At 49.8% G+C, this 16209-nt stretch overlaps 1 protein-coding gene across 1 annotated transcript in view; it reads left to right on the top strand.

Moving 5' to 3' along the window:
- Cdc42bpb (CDC42 binding protein kinase beta) overlaps nucleotides 1–16209 on the top strand; it is a 94103-nt gene that overhangs the window by 25062 nt on the left and 52832 nt on the right. The window contains exon 2 of the mRNA XM_004836907.4: nucleotides 12066–12157. Coding sequence (XP_004836964.2) covers nucleotides 12066–12157 — 92 coding nt within the window. The remainder of the gene's footprint in view (nucleotides 1–12065; nucleotides 12158–16209) is intronic.

The raw sequence follows: 16209 nt of genomic DNA, 5'->3' as shown, positions 1-16209 counted from the left end.
GGCAGAACCAAGTGGGTGACTCTGGGTCCTCAGCTGCCTTCCAGGACAAAGCCTACCTTATTGGTCCTCCCTTGCTGGTCCAAGCCCAGGCCCTCTTGCACCAGCTGACTCTTGCCCTTGATCCCCAAGTACTGCAGGACCCGGAGAGCACACAGAAGCCACTCCCTGCCCAGTCTGGGCACGCTGGGTAGTGCCTGTGTGCAGCCAGGCTGGCAGTAAGCCATCCTATCCTGTGCCTTCCTGGTGCAGCCAGGTCTGGTCCTTCTCACCTCGACCTCTCTCCCCAGCTGGGGTGACGCAGGCCAGTGTCCTGCCTTTCCCTTTGTCCACAGGCTCACTGCTTTCTGTGTAATCCGTTTGTCCTTCTATTGCTGTTTCTTTTCTGTCTTTACTAAAATGCAAGCTCATTGAAGGAAGGGACTTAACGTTTGCTCACAGGCCTATCCTTGCTTAGGTAGTTCCTGGCAAATAGTAGATGTCCAAAGTATTTGTTTAATAGATTGTGACATTTGAGGCAAGTGGTGATGAGCCTATGGTGTGCTTGCCACAGCCAGCTGTTTGTTATTAAAAGCTCTAAAAGATTCACTGTCACTGTTCTAGACTCTAACTAGAGGGTTTCTGGTCCCTGCTGATTAGGTGGTAGTCAGCAAATCGGAGACCACCAGAATTTTAATGCTGTGCTGCATTTACTAAGCGCTTTCTTGTATTTTTGGGGTTTTTGTTTGTTTGTTTGTTTGTTTGGGTTTTTTTGAGACAGAGTCTTGCTAGGTAGTTCAGGCTGGATTACAACTCACTATGTAGCCTAGGCTGGCCTCAAACAGCGATCCTCCTGCCTCAGCCTCCCAAGTTCTGGAATCCTCTCTTTCATATCCAGCGAACGTAGACTCCAGTCAGCATTGCACACCTGTGTGCTGAACCCTTGGCTTCCGTGCTATGTGAGCTTCCCGAGCATGAGTGCCCTGCCCGAGTGGCACCAACCTCTCACTGTCCCAGCTGGCTTTCTCTGCATCCTGAGCATAGTTTACACACCTGAGCCCTGTGATTCATTCGTTTTGATGCTGTGTAGTTCCCTTGTCGATGACTGCAGGTGCCCTTTGTGCCCTGTCTATGGGTGCCCCCACACACTGCTCTCTTTCCTGTACAAAGCCAAACTCCAGGATCAGTTTGAAAAGCCCTGTCCTCATTTTCCCCTCTGCCTCTGTCCTTCATAATGTTCTGTCCCTGTACCCTCACAGTGGTTTTTTTTCTCTCTTTTTTTTGTTTTGTTTTGTTTGTTTTTTGGTACCGGGGATCAAACTTGGGACCTTGCGCCTGCGAGGCAGGCGGTGGAACCACTGAGCTAAATCCCCGGCCCTTTTTCTCTCTTTTTTAGCAGCTTTATCGAGGTAAAATTTGAATGCCAAGAAGCCACCCAGACAGCAGGAATGTCTTTCTCAAAACCGTCCTCACTCTTGGCCTGCATGCCTGTTCTGTTCCCCACCTTCCAGGGAGGCCTCAGGAGGCGTCTGGTGGGTCAGCCAACCAGGGCTGGGTGGAGTCTGGTGGGACCAGAGGCAGCCGGATGGGAAAGCAAGACCCTCTCACAGCTGAGAGGACAAAGCTGGGCCAGTGTTCTTTGTCATTGGGTCCCAATCAGACAACACTAATGGCAAAAGCTGACTTGGCAGCTGGCTGGTGCCTATGGGCAAAGGTGTGTAGCAGAGGACAGCAGCCAGTCTCAGTCTCTGTCTGCCCGAGAGCTGGGCTGTTTTTGTTTTTGTTTTGGTACTGGGGATCGAACTCAGGTCCTTTCGCTTGAGAGGCAGGTGGTGGAACCACTGAGCTAAATCCCCGGCCCTCGGCCATTTGATTTTACCCCATAGTGAATGACTCCAGATAGTCCATGAAATTTCTTCAGAATTGTTGCATTTGAGGGACAGTAGGTGAAGGGGAGGTAAGGTGACAGATGCTTTGGAGAAAAACTTCAAGGAGGGTGGAAAAGCTCTAGAAAATGGAGCAGAGTTGAGAGGAACAGAAGCTGTGATAGGGTCAGTGGGGAAGGAGAAACATACCAAATCTCCTTTCTGTGGTTGGGCTTTTCTTCATCTTGAAAGCTTGAGTAGAAGAAACAGACATTGCCGAAGTTCTCTGGCATGGATGCTTTGCCACCTGGCATCTGCGTGGTCCCCCCGCAGCTCCACGTCGCCTTACTTGGGAAGTTCTGGGTAGCTGGGGCAGGGCATGTGAGGTGCCTGCAGGTGTAGGTTGCGTGAGTGCCAGGGGTGCAGGGAAGGCTCTGTTGTTTCATGTGCTGCCTGGCCTCCGCACTGGGCCTGTTCTGTCAAAGGGAGGCCAAATAAGCAAAGTAGAAAATTCAGACTTTTACCTTGAAATCTCTACTTACAGCAGGAAAGAACACGCCTTTTTTCAAGAGTTTTGTCCCTTTTCATCCCAAAGCAGTAAGGTCACAGGCCTGTCTGTGTTTTTTAACGAACAGCTTCCATGACTGTTTTGCTGCTATCTCCCTGAAAGGAGAAGCTGTGGACAAGTTGGGAAGTTGATGGCTGTGCTGCAGTTACACCTTAAGCGACCTCTTAGATTCTGAGCTCATGAAGAAATTCCCAAGCTGGCGTGGCCGCAGGAGAGCAGCCCTTGGTGTGGAAACGTGGAGGTGGTTAGGGTGCCGCTCCCTCCACACTCACGGAACACAAGTCAGCAGCTCACCACTGAATTTGGACTCTCGGGGCCGGCAAGGCCCTGGGACAGGTCTCCCCTGGCATGGAGAGAGGAGTGCAGGATGGGGCTCCCATTAGCCCTGCTCACCGCTGCCCTTCTGCTTGAGGCCTTTTCCTCATAGGAGCCGCCTGGAGGGGCTTGTAGCCAGGGACTTGGTGTGCAGGGCTGCTTTGTAGCAGTTGTGCTGCATAGGTGTGGCGGTGGCTGGCCCACCTGGCAGAGCTCTCTGGAAACTTTGTAGCTTCTTGGTGGATATGCTTGGTGCTGCAGTTTGTCTATGCGGTGTTGGATGTCTATCAGCGACATAGACATGGTGACGTAAGTGGTGTCCCCAGAAGTGCTGTCAGTGGCTGCTGTTCAATGAACCCTTCTGCCCACTGCACACACAGGGCTGGGCTCTCTATGGGGATCTCCTGAGTGCTCTAGGGACTTCTCGGGTGTGTGCTGTGGTTCCTGTCTGCAGGTCAGGGGCTGGGGTTCTGAGTTGTGATCTGGAACAGCTCCACCTCCTCCCATGGATCCCCTCATGTGAGCACATCAGGACAGCAGGACGGCTGCTGAAGCACAGGCTGGGCCAGTGCAGTGGGTCCAGGCCAGGACCAGCAGGCAGCTGATCTGGGTTATCTGTCTCCACACCCAGCCGCCCGTCCTAGGCCGCCTGAGCCTCAGGCCCCTGGCAGTACCTTGCCTTCTCCCTGCAGGGGCTGCTGGGAGCCTTCTTTGAGAACCCAGGGTCTCATGGATGGTACAGGACAGGGGTGGCGAACCGATGGCATGTGTGCCGTAGCTAGCTGTTTGCTATCACTGAATGCTCTAAAAGATTGAGCATCACTGGTGTAAAGTATTACCTTAATTTTAACCTTCTCTGAATGCTTCAGCCACTTGATAACCAGCACTTACTCTCTACTTCTGATTTTCCTTTTGCGTGTGTATGTAGAACCGGCAATTGGACCCAGGGTCTCTGCTGAGCTACATCCCTAGCCCTTTTTTGGTTTTTATTTTTAAATTTTGAGAAAGAGTCCTGTTAAATTGCCCAGACTGGGCCGGTTCCTCTTGGTTCAGCCTCCTAGAGTGCTAGGATTACAGGCATGCACCACCCACCATGCCTGGGTGGTTTTCAGGTTTTTTTTGGTACCAGGGCTCGAACTCGGGTCCTTGAGCTAGCTCAGCAGGCAGTGAAACCATTGAGCTAAATCCCCGGCCCTGGTTTTCATTTTTGAATTTAGGATATATATAGAGAGACGGGTTGCTAAGAGACTCATAGAAGAAATGGTAGGGAACCTGGCCACCTCCTGGTATGGTATAGCATCAAGCAGACCGAGGGCTTGGTGACAAAGCCTTGCTGCATTTGTGTGATTGTGCACATGGTGTTGTTGGCTTCTGTCCCACAGAGCCCTCTGTGCTTGGGATGGGCCCCTGTGGCTTCACTGTGCTTAGGCAAGTGCTCTGCCACTGAGCCAGTGTCCTGGCCCTGAAGTTGGGAAACGTGTATTTTGTCACATGGCTTCACACAGCCTCCTTGCCTTGGCCATGGACTCCTGAAGGCAGTACTTGGGTGGCTCCTGATGACACAGTGCTGGGCCATCACTGCCTCCTTGATCAGGGGCTTCCATGGAGCCAACCACCCTCAGCAGAAGGCAGAAGGCCTCCAAGTCACCTGCAGTGGCAAGACAGTAGGATTTTACATCAGACATGACAGTGTCCCAGACAGGAACAAATGGAGATTCGAAATCTGTCTAATGTCAGGGGAAGGCCGGGGCAGAGGCCATGTAGCTGGCCTAGACAAGGGCCCATCGAGGCTGCTGAGGGGTGTAGGCCCAGTCATGTGGCTGGAATGAGGGCTTCCTGGTATGATGTTGACTCAGTGAGTGCCCCACCTGCTCCCCTCCCTGGAGACTGGACTTTCACTGCCCAGGCTGTGGCTGACTCAGAGCATCCTTCAGAGCTTCCTTCCTGTTCCCTGAGGCCTCAGTTGCCTTGGCTGAAGCATGGTGTGTCTGCTCTTCGTTGTGCATATCATAGGTTTGTCGTCAGCCTGATGGGGGTGGGGTGTGTGTGCCCAGAGCCTTTCCTGGGTGCTGCTAGGTCTTCCAGACAGTGCAGTGCAGGTGCTGCCACACACGGACAGAGTGTCTTAGTTCTCCACACAAGCGAGCACGCTTTCCGCAGACTGATGGGTGTCAATCTGTGGGGCTGCACGCTTACTCTGTGATGGGACCATGCTGGTGCCTGCTGCACCCACAGCCTGGCACCTGCCCTCACTGGGTGAACTGGCCCACTCTGTTCTGTTGTCTCTTCACTGAGCTGCCTGTGTGGCGGTGGCCTCACTATGCCCTCTGTAGGTGCCCCTGCCACCTCTGCTCCAGCCAGCCATGCAGCTCCTGGCCTGGCATCTCCAGCCTGCTGTCTCTCAGAGGGACCAGAGCACAAGGGGAGGAAGTGTTCTCAGGAGCAGGGGACACGGAGTGGAGCTGAACCTGTCTTGTGTGTCCTATGCACATCCATGGCCCTGATGCCCCAGTTTCTTCCAGGTAAATGTCTGCAATTGCTTTCAGTTCCAAATATATTGACTGCTCATGGCCATTGAGAGCTGAGGCCGGGACAGTGGAGTGCATTGGGGCAGGAGGAAGGCTGGGCACCCATTCCAGAGGAAGGCTGGTGGGCGGCAGCTGGAGCTGGCAGAGGAAGTGGGGCAGCCCACCTACCTTACTGTGGCTGCTGCCCTGGACACAGCCTTCCTGATCCCCCATCCAGCTAGTCTGATCTTATTTCCCCTCTTGGTAAACATGCAGGGGTGGAGGTCATTACTTTCTTGTTTCACAATGATTCTCAGCCAAGGATCCTCCTTCCGCCCCCAGTTCCTCCTGGCAGGGCTTTTCCTGCTAAAGCAAACACTTGTCCTTGCAGTTGGAGCTGTGTTTGTCAGTGGTAAGCCTTGATTGATCAATTCATTGCCTTTATGCATCAAGAGAAGCTCAGTGGGTCCGGTTATGGAGGAACCTGGAGATGACGAGAGTATTTCTCCTAATAAAAGTTTAGTTATATAAAGCTTATTCAGCCTTTTTTTTGGGGGGGTGGGGTGGAAAGCAACCCAAGATGTTGAGTACATTGTTACCTTAGGAAAAACACAAGCCTCCTTGTGAAGCAGGGAGCTCTCTCTGATGCTGGGGCTGTGATCGTTGGTGGCCAAAGGGTACAAGGACAGTAGCTCTCTTTACTGAGTTCCCCTGCTGGCCTGGTGCCTGGGGAGCAATGGGTATTGGGCCTAGGGAGACCTGGCTTCCTGGGCCTTAGATCCAGTAAGAGGGACAGCCAGGAAGATGTCCCTTATGACGGGAAGGGGCCTTGACAGCTTTTCAGATGGCACCCCAGTGCTGGGGCTAGAGCTACAGGCAGAGGTGTCAGTGGCACCCCAGGTTCCCAGTGGATGTATGTGACCCAGAGCATTCGTGTTTGTTGACCCAACGTGAAGCAGAGTTCATTGCATTGTTTGTAAAGGTCACGTTTGGTCTACTCTGTGATTTTTGATTCACAGTCACCATGAGGGTCCAGCATCACTTCCCCTGTTATAACTGGTCAGTTTTTTCAAGCTGTCCACAATTATCTGACTTCTGAGAGGATCTTAGTAGAAGTGATACTTGAAATGAATCCCTAATGATGTTTTGGTGGTTCTAATTTTGCTTTGTGTCCAAATGTTTTAAGAGTATGTGACAAACTGTTGCACCTCAGGGGTATAATTCATAAGAGCTTATCTGTAACATTTTATATTCTGAAGTGCTTCCCAGGCTCTGGATTGAGGCATCTTCCCCACACGCTTTGTCCTCAGTTGCCTGCAAGACAGCTGCTTTTCTCAGTCAGCCCTCCCCTCCTCTTGCCCCACCCCTCATGAACGGCTGCTTCTGAGGTGATCTGGTTCTCTCTCACTTTCTGACAATACAAGGCAGCAGAAGAATCATGATCTCTTTGCCCTCCCAGGCTCTATGCAATGACTGTGATTTTTATTTATATATATACATATATATATATATGTGTGTGTGTGTGTATATATATATGTGTATATATATGTGTGTGTGTGTATATATATATATATATATATATATATATATATATTTTTTTTTTTTTGGTACCAAGGATTGAACTCAGGACCTTGTGCTTGTGAGGCAGGTGCAGCACCACTGAGCCAAATCCCCGGCCCTAAAAAATATTTTTAGTGGTACTAGAGATGGAACCTGGGGCATGGTACTGCTGAGCTACAACCCAACCCCTTTTTTAATTTTTGAGACAGGATCTCACTTAGTTTCCCAGTTGCAGGCCTCCTCCCTCAGCCTTCCCAGTACTAGGATTGCAGTAACATAACCGGCTTACAGTGATGTATTTTGACTCCATTACCTTAGTCCCTACCTGCTGTCCCACCCCAGCCTACCATCTCTGGGCCTTTCTTACTTTAGTACACTGCACCCTATCAGTCAAGTTTCTGGGGCTGAGAACCTCATGCTCATTCTATAGTTCTGTTTGTGTCCTAGTGCTCCCAGTTGAAGCTGCAGGGTCATGGTCGGCTCTAAGCGTCCACGACCACAATCATGGTTGTCTCGGCCACAGGGGCTGCAGCCTTGACCTTTCTGGCCCCCTCACTTCCAGACTTGAACCTCTACAGCTAGATTTTCAATTAGCAACAGATGAACTTTTAAAAAAATATTTCTGAAACAGTTTCAAACTTGTAGAAAAATTGCAAAGAGCAGAACAAAGAGTTCTCCCCAGTGATTTGAAAGTGTTAAGTTCTTTCAAGGTATCCCCTCATGGGTCCTCATTCCTCACTCACCCTGTGGCAGGAGGATCTGGTGCAGAGCCCCACACCCCGTGTCTGTTCATGCCAGCATTGCTTCCTCTCTCCACGTGCATGACTTCTACACTTGAAGTTTGCAGCCAGTCCTGGAGCAAGTTCCTTCAACTTGGGTTTACCTGATGCTGCTTCATAATGACATTCAGGGTTTTGTTTTGTTTTGTTTCTTTTCATTTTTTGAGACAGGGTCCAATTGTGTAGCCCACGCTGGCCTTGAACTCACAGTGATCCTCCTGCCTCAGCCTCCTCCCTAGTGCTGAGACTGCAGGGATGCACCATCACGTCCAGCACATTCAGGTTTTGTGTCTTTGGCAAGAAAATCATAGAAGTGATGCTTTTGTTTTCGCACGTTCCGTCAAGATGGTGTGCAGTTTCACATTGTGTGTTGCTGATGATACACACTCCCATCACTTCAGTAGGTAGTGTTTACCACACTGTGCTGCGGAGCCACTCTCCCCTTTGTAACTCAGAGCGCTCTGTTTCGGGATCTGCTTTGCTTTGAAACTCTATTTCCCACTCCTCCCCAGATTGCAGAAAGTTTTGGTTGGTGTCAGCACAGGCCCGGACCCTTGTGTTATGCCTGGGTGTGTTCTGGCTTGTCCCTTCCTCCTGCCCACACTTGCGCAGCAGGAGCCCCAGCCAGGCTCACCCTGAATGCCGCGCCGCCGACCTGGCCCAGCTTCCTGGCCCCCTGTGGATGAAGCAGGACCATACATGTGAACTTCACCCATTTACGTCTCCTTGTGTCTGCATCAGTCCCTAACTGGAGTGAGTTCCTCTGTCACCTCTGATTCCAAGCCATACTACATGGTTTGGTACATGAGCTTCTTTCTGGTGAGAGGAAGTTGGCTCCCATCCTCCTGGCCCTGTCTGCTTACTCCATCATCCCACTGTCCACACCAGACCACCGCTCCCACCCACCTCTCACCAGCAGGGATCCTCCTCGCTCATCACTGCCCCCATTAGTGAGCTCTGTTGCACTTGGGCTTCCTCCTTCCTCCTCTGCTGTGAGTGACACCTGCCACAGCCCTTCTGGCAGCAGACAGCTTGGTCCAATCGTAGTTCTCCCACAGTTGCAGTCCCCTCAGATGCCTGGTGTCAGCCAGCCACCAATGCCTCCTAACACCTGGGTCAGGGCCTCTGCACTGAAGAATCCCAAGAACAGCCCCACTCTCTCCAGAGATCAGCCTCCCAGGGCCCTGGGCCAGGTGTCTGCAACCTCTTCCTTTCAGTGTGCATCCTGAGGGCAGTGGTTTCCATGTGTGCTGCCTCCACGGTCATGTGGTGGCCCTTTCTCGCTGCCTGTTTCCTGGTGGACAGTTCTTTGTGTTAGAGTTCCCTTGTCCGCTGTCTCTTGTGCTTTCTGTCTCCTGACTTTTGGGATATAGGTGGTGGGTCACTTTGTTCTGTTGATGGCCAGTGGCACCCCCATAGGAAGTGACGCTCTTTGTCCTTTTACCCTATATTCCATCCCACCCATTTTTCCTGGCTGGACTTGTCTTTTTTGTCCCCTCCTCCACATGGTTACAGAGTGGCCTGCCACTGTGCATAGACTATCTCTTCTGGTTGCAGCAGTCTTAATTTTTACACTCTAGTACAGTGTTATTACTATAGCCTCAGAAGTGTTTGAAAAATAATGTTTTCCCTTAGACTTTTCCTTCTTTTAGTGCTTTTTATGAAAGTAAGCTTTCATTCTGTTGATTTCCTTCTGCTTGATTCTTGTAGTTTCTTTATCTTGCCAAGCTTTCCTCCTGGGATTGTTTCCTCACTTTCCATGTTTATCAGACTGGCCCTGAGAAATCCACATCCACCCATTTCAGGGACACTTGTGCAGGGCTGTTGAAAATGCATAAGCAACATAAAGTGTTTTGTCCAAAGTGTGGGAGGAAAGCTTGACAAGGAGGATCAGGTAGCGTTGGGGCAATAATGTGGAAAGACAAAATGAAAGGAGAGGCGTAGAGGTTGCAGTCTTGGTGCAGGGTGCTTTCTCTGTCCTGTCCAGCTTGATCTGATTGCCATGAGGCCCCAGAGAGAGCTTTTGCCTTTGGTGGATGAGGACAGGACGTCTAGTCACGGGAGAGCAAGTGACTGGGATGGCACTGCTAGCAGGTAGCTTACTTGTCTAGATGGAAGCCAGAATGTGGGTGTGGCCTCCTCATGCCCAAGTAGAAAGGACAAACAGAATTAGGTCAAGGATCGTGACCACTTGAATACATATGGATGGTTGAAACTAAGAATTAAGGTCAATACTTCACATCCCACTACAGAGTACTCTCCACAATGGATGGCATGCAGGGTGAAGTATTTAAAAAACCATTTAGCAGCAAATAGGATTGATATCAGCTCTTGAAAGGGTTGATAACTTTCTAAGCCTTAATAAAATGACAAAGGAGGTAACTCAGATTTTTTTTTTTTGGGTATGGGGATTGAAGTTGGGACCTTGTGCTTTCGAGGCAGGCGGCAGAACCACTGAGTTAAATCCCCGGCCCTTAACTCAGTTTTATTAAAAGTAATTTTTCTATAAAACGAATCATTTAGCATAATTGAGACGAAAAGTGGCACAGTGTAAAGCAGTGACATTTGTAGCTATCATGTTTGACAAAGCCAAAATAAAGCAGCTCTCTAACTAGCAAAGCGGTCAGTGACCCATGGCAAATGTAGGTAGTCAGCACAGCCGGGTGTGCAGCCGGAGAGGGGAGCATCAGGCATCGGGGCAGACAGTGAGACGTCAGGGTGGGTGTTGGGGCATGAGTTTCGGAAGGCAGAGGAGGGGAGTCCAGGGTGCCCCCACCCCCACGTGCACCTTTCTGTGCTGTGGCTCGTGGCATGGTGGGTTGGCGTCTTTTTTCCTAGATGCTTTCTTCTGGGGTTAAAATAGAATAAATTAGATTTCTTTTTGTTTTTTGGTACTGGGGATTGAACTCGGGACCTTGTGCTTATGAGGCAGGCGCCGGAACCACTGAGCTAAATCTCCGGCCCTAAATCAGATTTCTTACGACTCTTATTTCTCCACCATGAAATGAAAGGTACCATTTGGTTCCCAAAAAGATACCAGGAAATTATGTGTGATGGTGCCCATCAGTAATCCAGCTACTTGAGGATCTCCAGTTTGAGGCCAACCTGGAAAGTCTAGTGAGACCTTGTTCCAGAATAAAAGGGGGTGGGGTGTAGTGCAGTCGGAGCATGCACAAGGCCCTGGGTTCAGTCATGAGTACAACAAACAAACAAAAGAACTCCCCCACACAGAGGTGGTTGAGCAGCCCAGTCAAGTGCTCCCCCAAGGATGTGGGGAAGAACCCTCCCCCTTCTCTACCTGGAGTCCTTGGCATAATTGGCTGGAGACTGTCTCCCTCCATCCTCTGCCCCATCTTCACATGGCTTTTTGCACCCAGTGCTCTGTGTCCAAATTGTCTTTTTATAAGAATTCTAGTCTTTCTGGGTATGGTGCCACACACCTATAATCTCAGCATTCTGGGAGCCTGACAGGAGGATCCCAAGTTTGAGCCTGTCTTGGGTGAAAACAGTATGTGGCTCAGTGTGAAGGCCCATCAGTACCAGTTGTTGTCCCTCCCCACAAAAAAAGAGTGATGCAAGTTGTGTTGGATTTAGAGCCCACCCCGATTCACTACATGCCTGCATCTTAACTTGGTTATTATCTATAAAGACCTTGGTGTTTTTTATTTTTTTTCGGTATCAGGGCTCAAACTCAGGAGTTTGTGCTTGCAAGGCAGGTGTGGTGCCACTGAGCTAAATCCCTGGCCCCTGTGAAGACCTTGTTTTGAAGTAAAATCACTATGAAACCCATTAAACCATGCACAGAAACCTGGCTCAGTGTCCTCACCTGTGACATGTGGATGGCAGTAGAGTTGCTCTCCAGGAGCTGGTGTGAGGAGTATGTGGCCAGGGGCCTCATAGCTTGAAGTACCTCATTAGGAGACTCCATGTGGCCTGCCCAGGACCCTGAAGGAGCCACCTTGGAGCCTGGCCGACCTGGAGGGTGGAGGGTGGAGGGTGCCTGGTGTTCCCCAGCTGTCCTGTGGCTGATAGAGTACAGACGTGGGGAGCTCAGAGCTGCTGCATGGTGCTCAGAACAAACGAGGACACACCTGGTTCCAAGAGTTTGTTCTCTTGGCAGGTGAACTTTGGCTCTAACCAGGAAGATGAAGATTTTTACTAGGTTCTTTTTTTTTTTTGGTACCGGAGATCGAACTCGGGACCTTGTGGTTGCGAGGCAGGCAGCAGCACCATTGAGCTACATCCCCGGCCCAAGAATTTTACTAGGAAATGTTTATAACCATGGTATTTGTTATAATAGACAGTGAAGCATAGTTGCTGATAAAACATCCACGTTAATTAGCATATGAACAGGTTTTCAGGAGCTTTTATTAAATATTTTAAAAAGTAAAGTTTGTTAAAAAGTGTACTTAAGTGGGATGCCTCAGTCAATAAAGTATTTGGATTGCATGAGTTTATTCAACTAAATTGTTAATTTTACATTTTCTGTTTATAGCTAAACCATTTACACAGCTGGTGAAGGAAATGCAACTTCATCGAGAGGACTTTGAAATCATCAAAGTAATCGGAAGAGGTGCTTTTGGAGAGGTAAGGGAAACCTCACCTTGCTCCTTTGCCTGAGTGGCCAAGGTAGAGGGATCCGCTCTCCTCAAATTCGGGCACAGTGGTTGTGGGAGGGTGTTGGATGGTAAACCCCGAAGAGGCAAGGCAGTGAGAGCTTGTGACTGGAGAATTGCTCGGAATGTCATTGGGACCAAAAATAGTTTCTTACAGACATAAATACGTTCAGAAAAATCTGTTTCCTAATTGTTAGATGGCCTGGCACTTTCTAAAAACTACAGGGAGAGCTAGACATGTGGTGCACACCTGTAATCCCAGCCCTCAGGAGGCTGAGGCGGGAGGATTGCTGCAACAAGGCTGGCCTGGGCTACACTGTGAGTTCAAGACCAGCCTGGACCACATAGTGAGGCTGGGACAGCAAGCAAAGTATAATTACATGTAAAATGCACAAATCTCCGTGGATTTTGACAGTCTGTGCCTGTGTATCCTGCACCCCAAGGGATGCGGTGTTTCTGGCCCACAAAAGTTACCATCCTTCTCCTCCACATCAACCCTGTCCACCCAGGCAGCGACTCAGTGCCCCAGCAGGGCTCTTTTCATTTAAAAGAGCCACTGGAGAAATGAGTAGAAAGTCTCTGGAGTGGTATGAAGCGTGTGTGGTGAGGTAAGCTGCGTTTTCCTTGCGTAATGAGAAGACGAGTCAGCCTTCTGAAATGAAAACCAGGCCCTCCAGTTCACACTTGGTCCTGCCGCCTGCACCAGCGTGGGAGGGCATGTTGGAGAGAGAGGGGGGCAGTGATCAACAGGAAAAATGAAAGAAGGGAGGCACAGTTGTTTTGCCAGAACAGTTTATAGCTATTTTTTTTTTTTTGGGTACCGGGGATTGAACTCTGGTCCTTGCGCTTGTGCAGCAGGCGGCGAAACCACTGAGCTAAATCCACAGCCCCATTTTATAGCTATTTTTAGTGCTTATCTTTGATGCAGAATGCAACGCAAAGCTTGAGTTTTGGTGAGTTTCAGACAGCGACCCTGGTTGATGTCTGCACCTCCCAGGTAAAGAGGAACGCATCTTCCTGGCCCAGCCTTCACTTCCTGTGCAGGCTTTGCAACCTCTGAACCCCACGCTCTGTGCCCCCCAGTGACCCTCAGTGGCCTTAACAGCATCCTGTCCCCCAGTGTCCTCCCAGGTCCCCATGGCCTCCTTGCCAACCCCTCCAGCTGCCCAGCTGTTCTGCTTGCTGTCCTATGCCTCCCCTGCTATAGGCTGGGCCTTTGGGCTGCAAGCTGATGCTGCCATCCCCTCAGTCGTCCTCCTGAGCTGTCCTTGTCACAATGTCCTTGAAATAGGCCACTTCAGCTTCCCCACCTCTGAGGTACCTGTGAGTGACATAGGTGACACCTGCCAGTTCGGGGAGCAGAAGTATCCTCACAGTTACAACTGAGTTGTATTTTATCAGCTGTAATAATTGTACATGTTTACGGGGAACAGTGACATTTCACTGCATGTGTACAGTGTGTGAACTCAACTGACCAAATTGGGGCAGCTGGTCAACCCTGCCATCTCCTCATCATTTCCTGTGTTTGGACCCTTCAAGCTGTTCTCTTCTGGTGCTTCATCATCATCATCATCAGTTACTATTGAGTATATTCTCGGTGCCAAGCCAGAGAGTGCCAGGGTTGCACTAAACTCGGACCCAGTGTGGCTGCCTGTAGGGTGACACTGGTGTGGCAGTGTACGGTGTGCAGCACACAGGGCAGGACACGTGCTGCACACCCAGAGCTCCCCTGAGGGTGGAGACACCGTCCAGCTCATTAGTGAAGGGAGGCTCAGGTATGTGGGGTGCTGCCCTCTCTCAGAGCACTGTGGCTTTAGAAACCCCTATTGCTCCTTTGCATCCAGGTGGTGGCTGGGGGTTCTGATGCGGCTGCACCTGAGCTGCTGCTGGGTGGAAGAGCCAAGGCCCGGGGGCTGGAGCTGGCCTGGACCAGGGAGCCTGGCCACTCTCCCGTGTTGTCTCTTGCTTCTGGAGTCACTTTGTAAACAGCAAGACTTCGTTCGGAAGCCATTTCACATGAGCAGAGCATCTGCGTGAATAGCATGAATGTTGCAGAGGTGGCCAGTCTTGCCCTCTCGCCAGGTCCCTGTGTGTTGTTTGTGCCACTGCCCTCCTGTGTCCTCCCTCCTCTGTCTCTGTCTGGCTATGCTGAAGTAAGCAGCTTCGCCCCGACTGCTTCAAGGACTTTCTGTTAATGGTGCTGGAGCTGGAACCCAGGCCTTGGAAACACTAGCCAAGCGCTTCTCCACTGACTGTACGATGCCTGTCTTCTACATAAACCTGGTTCATATGTTTATATTTAAAGTGGACAGTTTTTTTGTTTTCCTTTTCCCTCCAGCATCAAGTATTCATTTTGTCCTTATGTCTTAGGATCACTTAACATTTTGTAAATTGATTTGGATTTTGATTTATATGTCTTTGCTGAAATGTCAAATCTAGGAGAAATTTTTAGATTTTTTTTTTTTTTTTTTAGTCAGAGTCTCCCTATGTAGTTCAGCCTGGCTTTGAACTCACTATGTAGCCCAGGCAGGGCTTGAACTAGTGGTGATCCTCGTGTCTCAGCCTCCTGAGCGCTGGGATCACAGGTGTACACCACCATACCCAGCTTTTTTTTTTTTTAAACCAGTTAAGATTAATGTTTAGGTCAGGAAGAAGTTTCTGGTAAAATTAAACAAGATTTTCTACAAATTGTTTATTTTATAGGTTGTATTGCAATGGGGAAAGCTCTTCAATATTACAGGCATTGCTTTCTTGTTTTTAATTAAATTTTACTTCTGCATTTCACTTTGATATATTCTTTTTTTTAAATTCTTTTATTGGTACATTTTAGGTACACAATTCGTTTACATTTATCATTGGGTGTTTGTACCTGTACATGATGTATCTTGGTTCTTATTTTTTTCCCCATTCCCTGTGCGCCCTTCACCCCCTCCACCCTTCCCTATTTAGATAGACTGTTTCCATTTTTTTTCTTTTCTCATAATACTTTGATATATTCTTGAGTTAACAAGTGTTTGCTGTGGAAAGATACATCCTTGTACGTATTTTCTCAGCCATTTTTGCATGCTTTCTGCGATCTGTGCCTGATAGGGCTCTTGCAGAGAACCAAGCCCCCAGAAAGAGTTCTGAGAGTCCCGGTGCTCATTCTCATAGGTCTGGATTGTCCCTGAGGCTTGTTGTCCTCAGATGTTAGCATTTTCCAGAAGAAGTTGTCAGCTCTGGCCTTGCTTCCACATTAGGCCATTCCCACAGATACTGGGTGGCTTTGTAGCAACAGTGCTGTGCCCCATTTACTGGGACCCCCACCAGCTCCCAGGGCAAGGAGACTCCTCAAAGTAATGACGTGTGTGCCCAGAGCTCTTACTCTTTTATACATCAGGAAGCTTGCCACACCTTTACATAGACACTTTCTTTTCAGTTTATTCAAATTGTAAGAAAACAGGACAGGAGAAACCACCACAGGAGCCCAGAGGTGGCCAGTGGACGACTTCAGTCAGCAGAGCTGGCCAGGACCCTCTGCAGGCTGAGTGGATAGCGCAGGGATGGTGATGCTGTGCTCTGAGTCATTACAACGTAGGCTTTGAAAGCACGCGCCTGTGAGTGACACTATACTCCTTGGGCGGTTGGAGTGCTCGGTGGTGTCAGCTCTTGTAAGTCCTTGGCTTTGGTGTGGTGAGGTGTGTGATGGTTAGTAAGATGGAGAAGGAAGGGGATGCGATTTCAGCACTCTGTCCCATGACTGCTGCACAAGGAGACTCACCAGCTGACTGCCACAGGCAGCAAGGGACACAGTGTCATGGCCCAGGAGGAGCCCGGGGTCGCATGGGGACTTGGCCAGCGGATGATACTCTGGTGGGATAGAATGCTCCATACTGTGTGCACTGTTGCAGCAGGGCTGCTGGTGGAGGAGGAGCTTATGGAAGATTTGGCAGAGATTGAAAGGCCCACAGGACTTCTGGCAGAGGTGACATTGGAGCCATATCTTGAAGGACAGCCGACAGCCTGCATGCTGAGTGGACTGTG

Source organism: Heterocephalus glaber, unplaced genomic scaffold (genome assembly GCF_053883595.1).
Source record: "Heterocephalus glaber isolate CG9 unplaced genomic scaffold, H.glaber_assembly_v1.0 deba00001608, whole genome shotgun sequence".
NCBI lineage: Eukaryota > Metazoa > Chordata > Mammalia > Rodentia > Bathyergidae > Heterocephalus > Heterocephalus glaber.
This window is presented reverse-complemented; position numbering and strand designations above follow the sequence as displayed.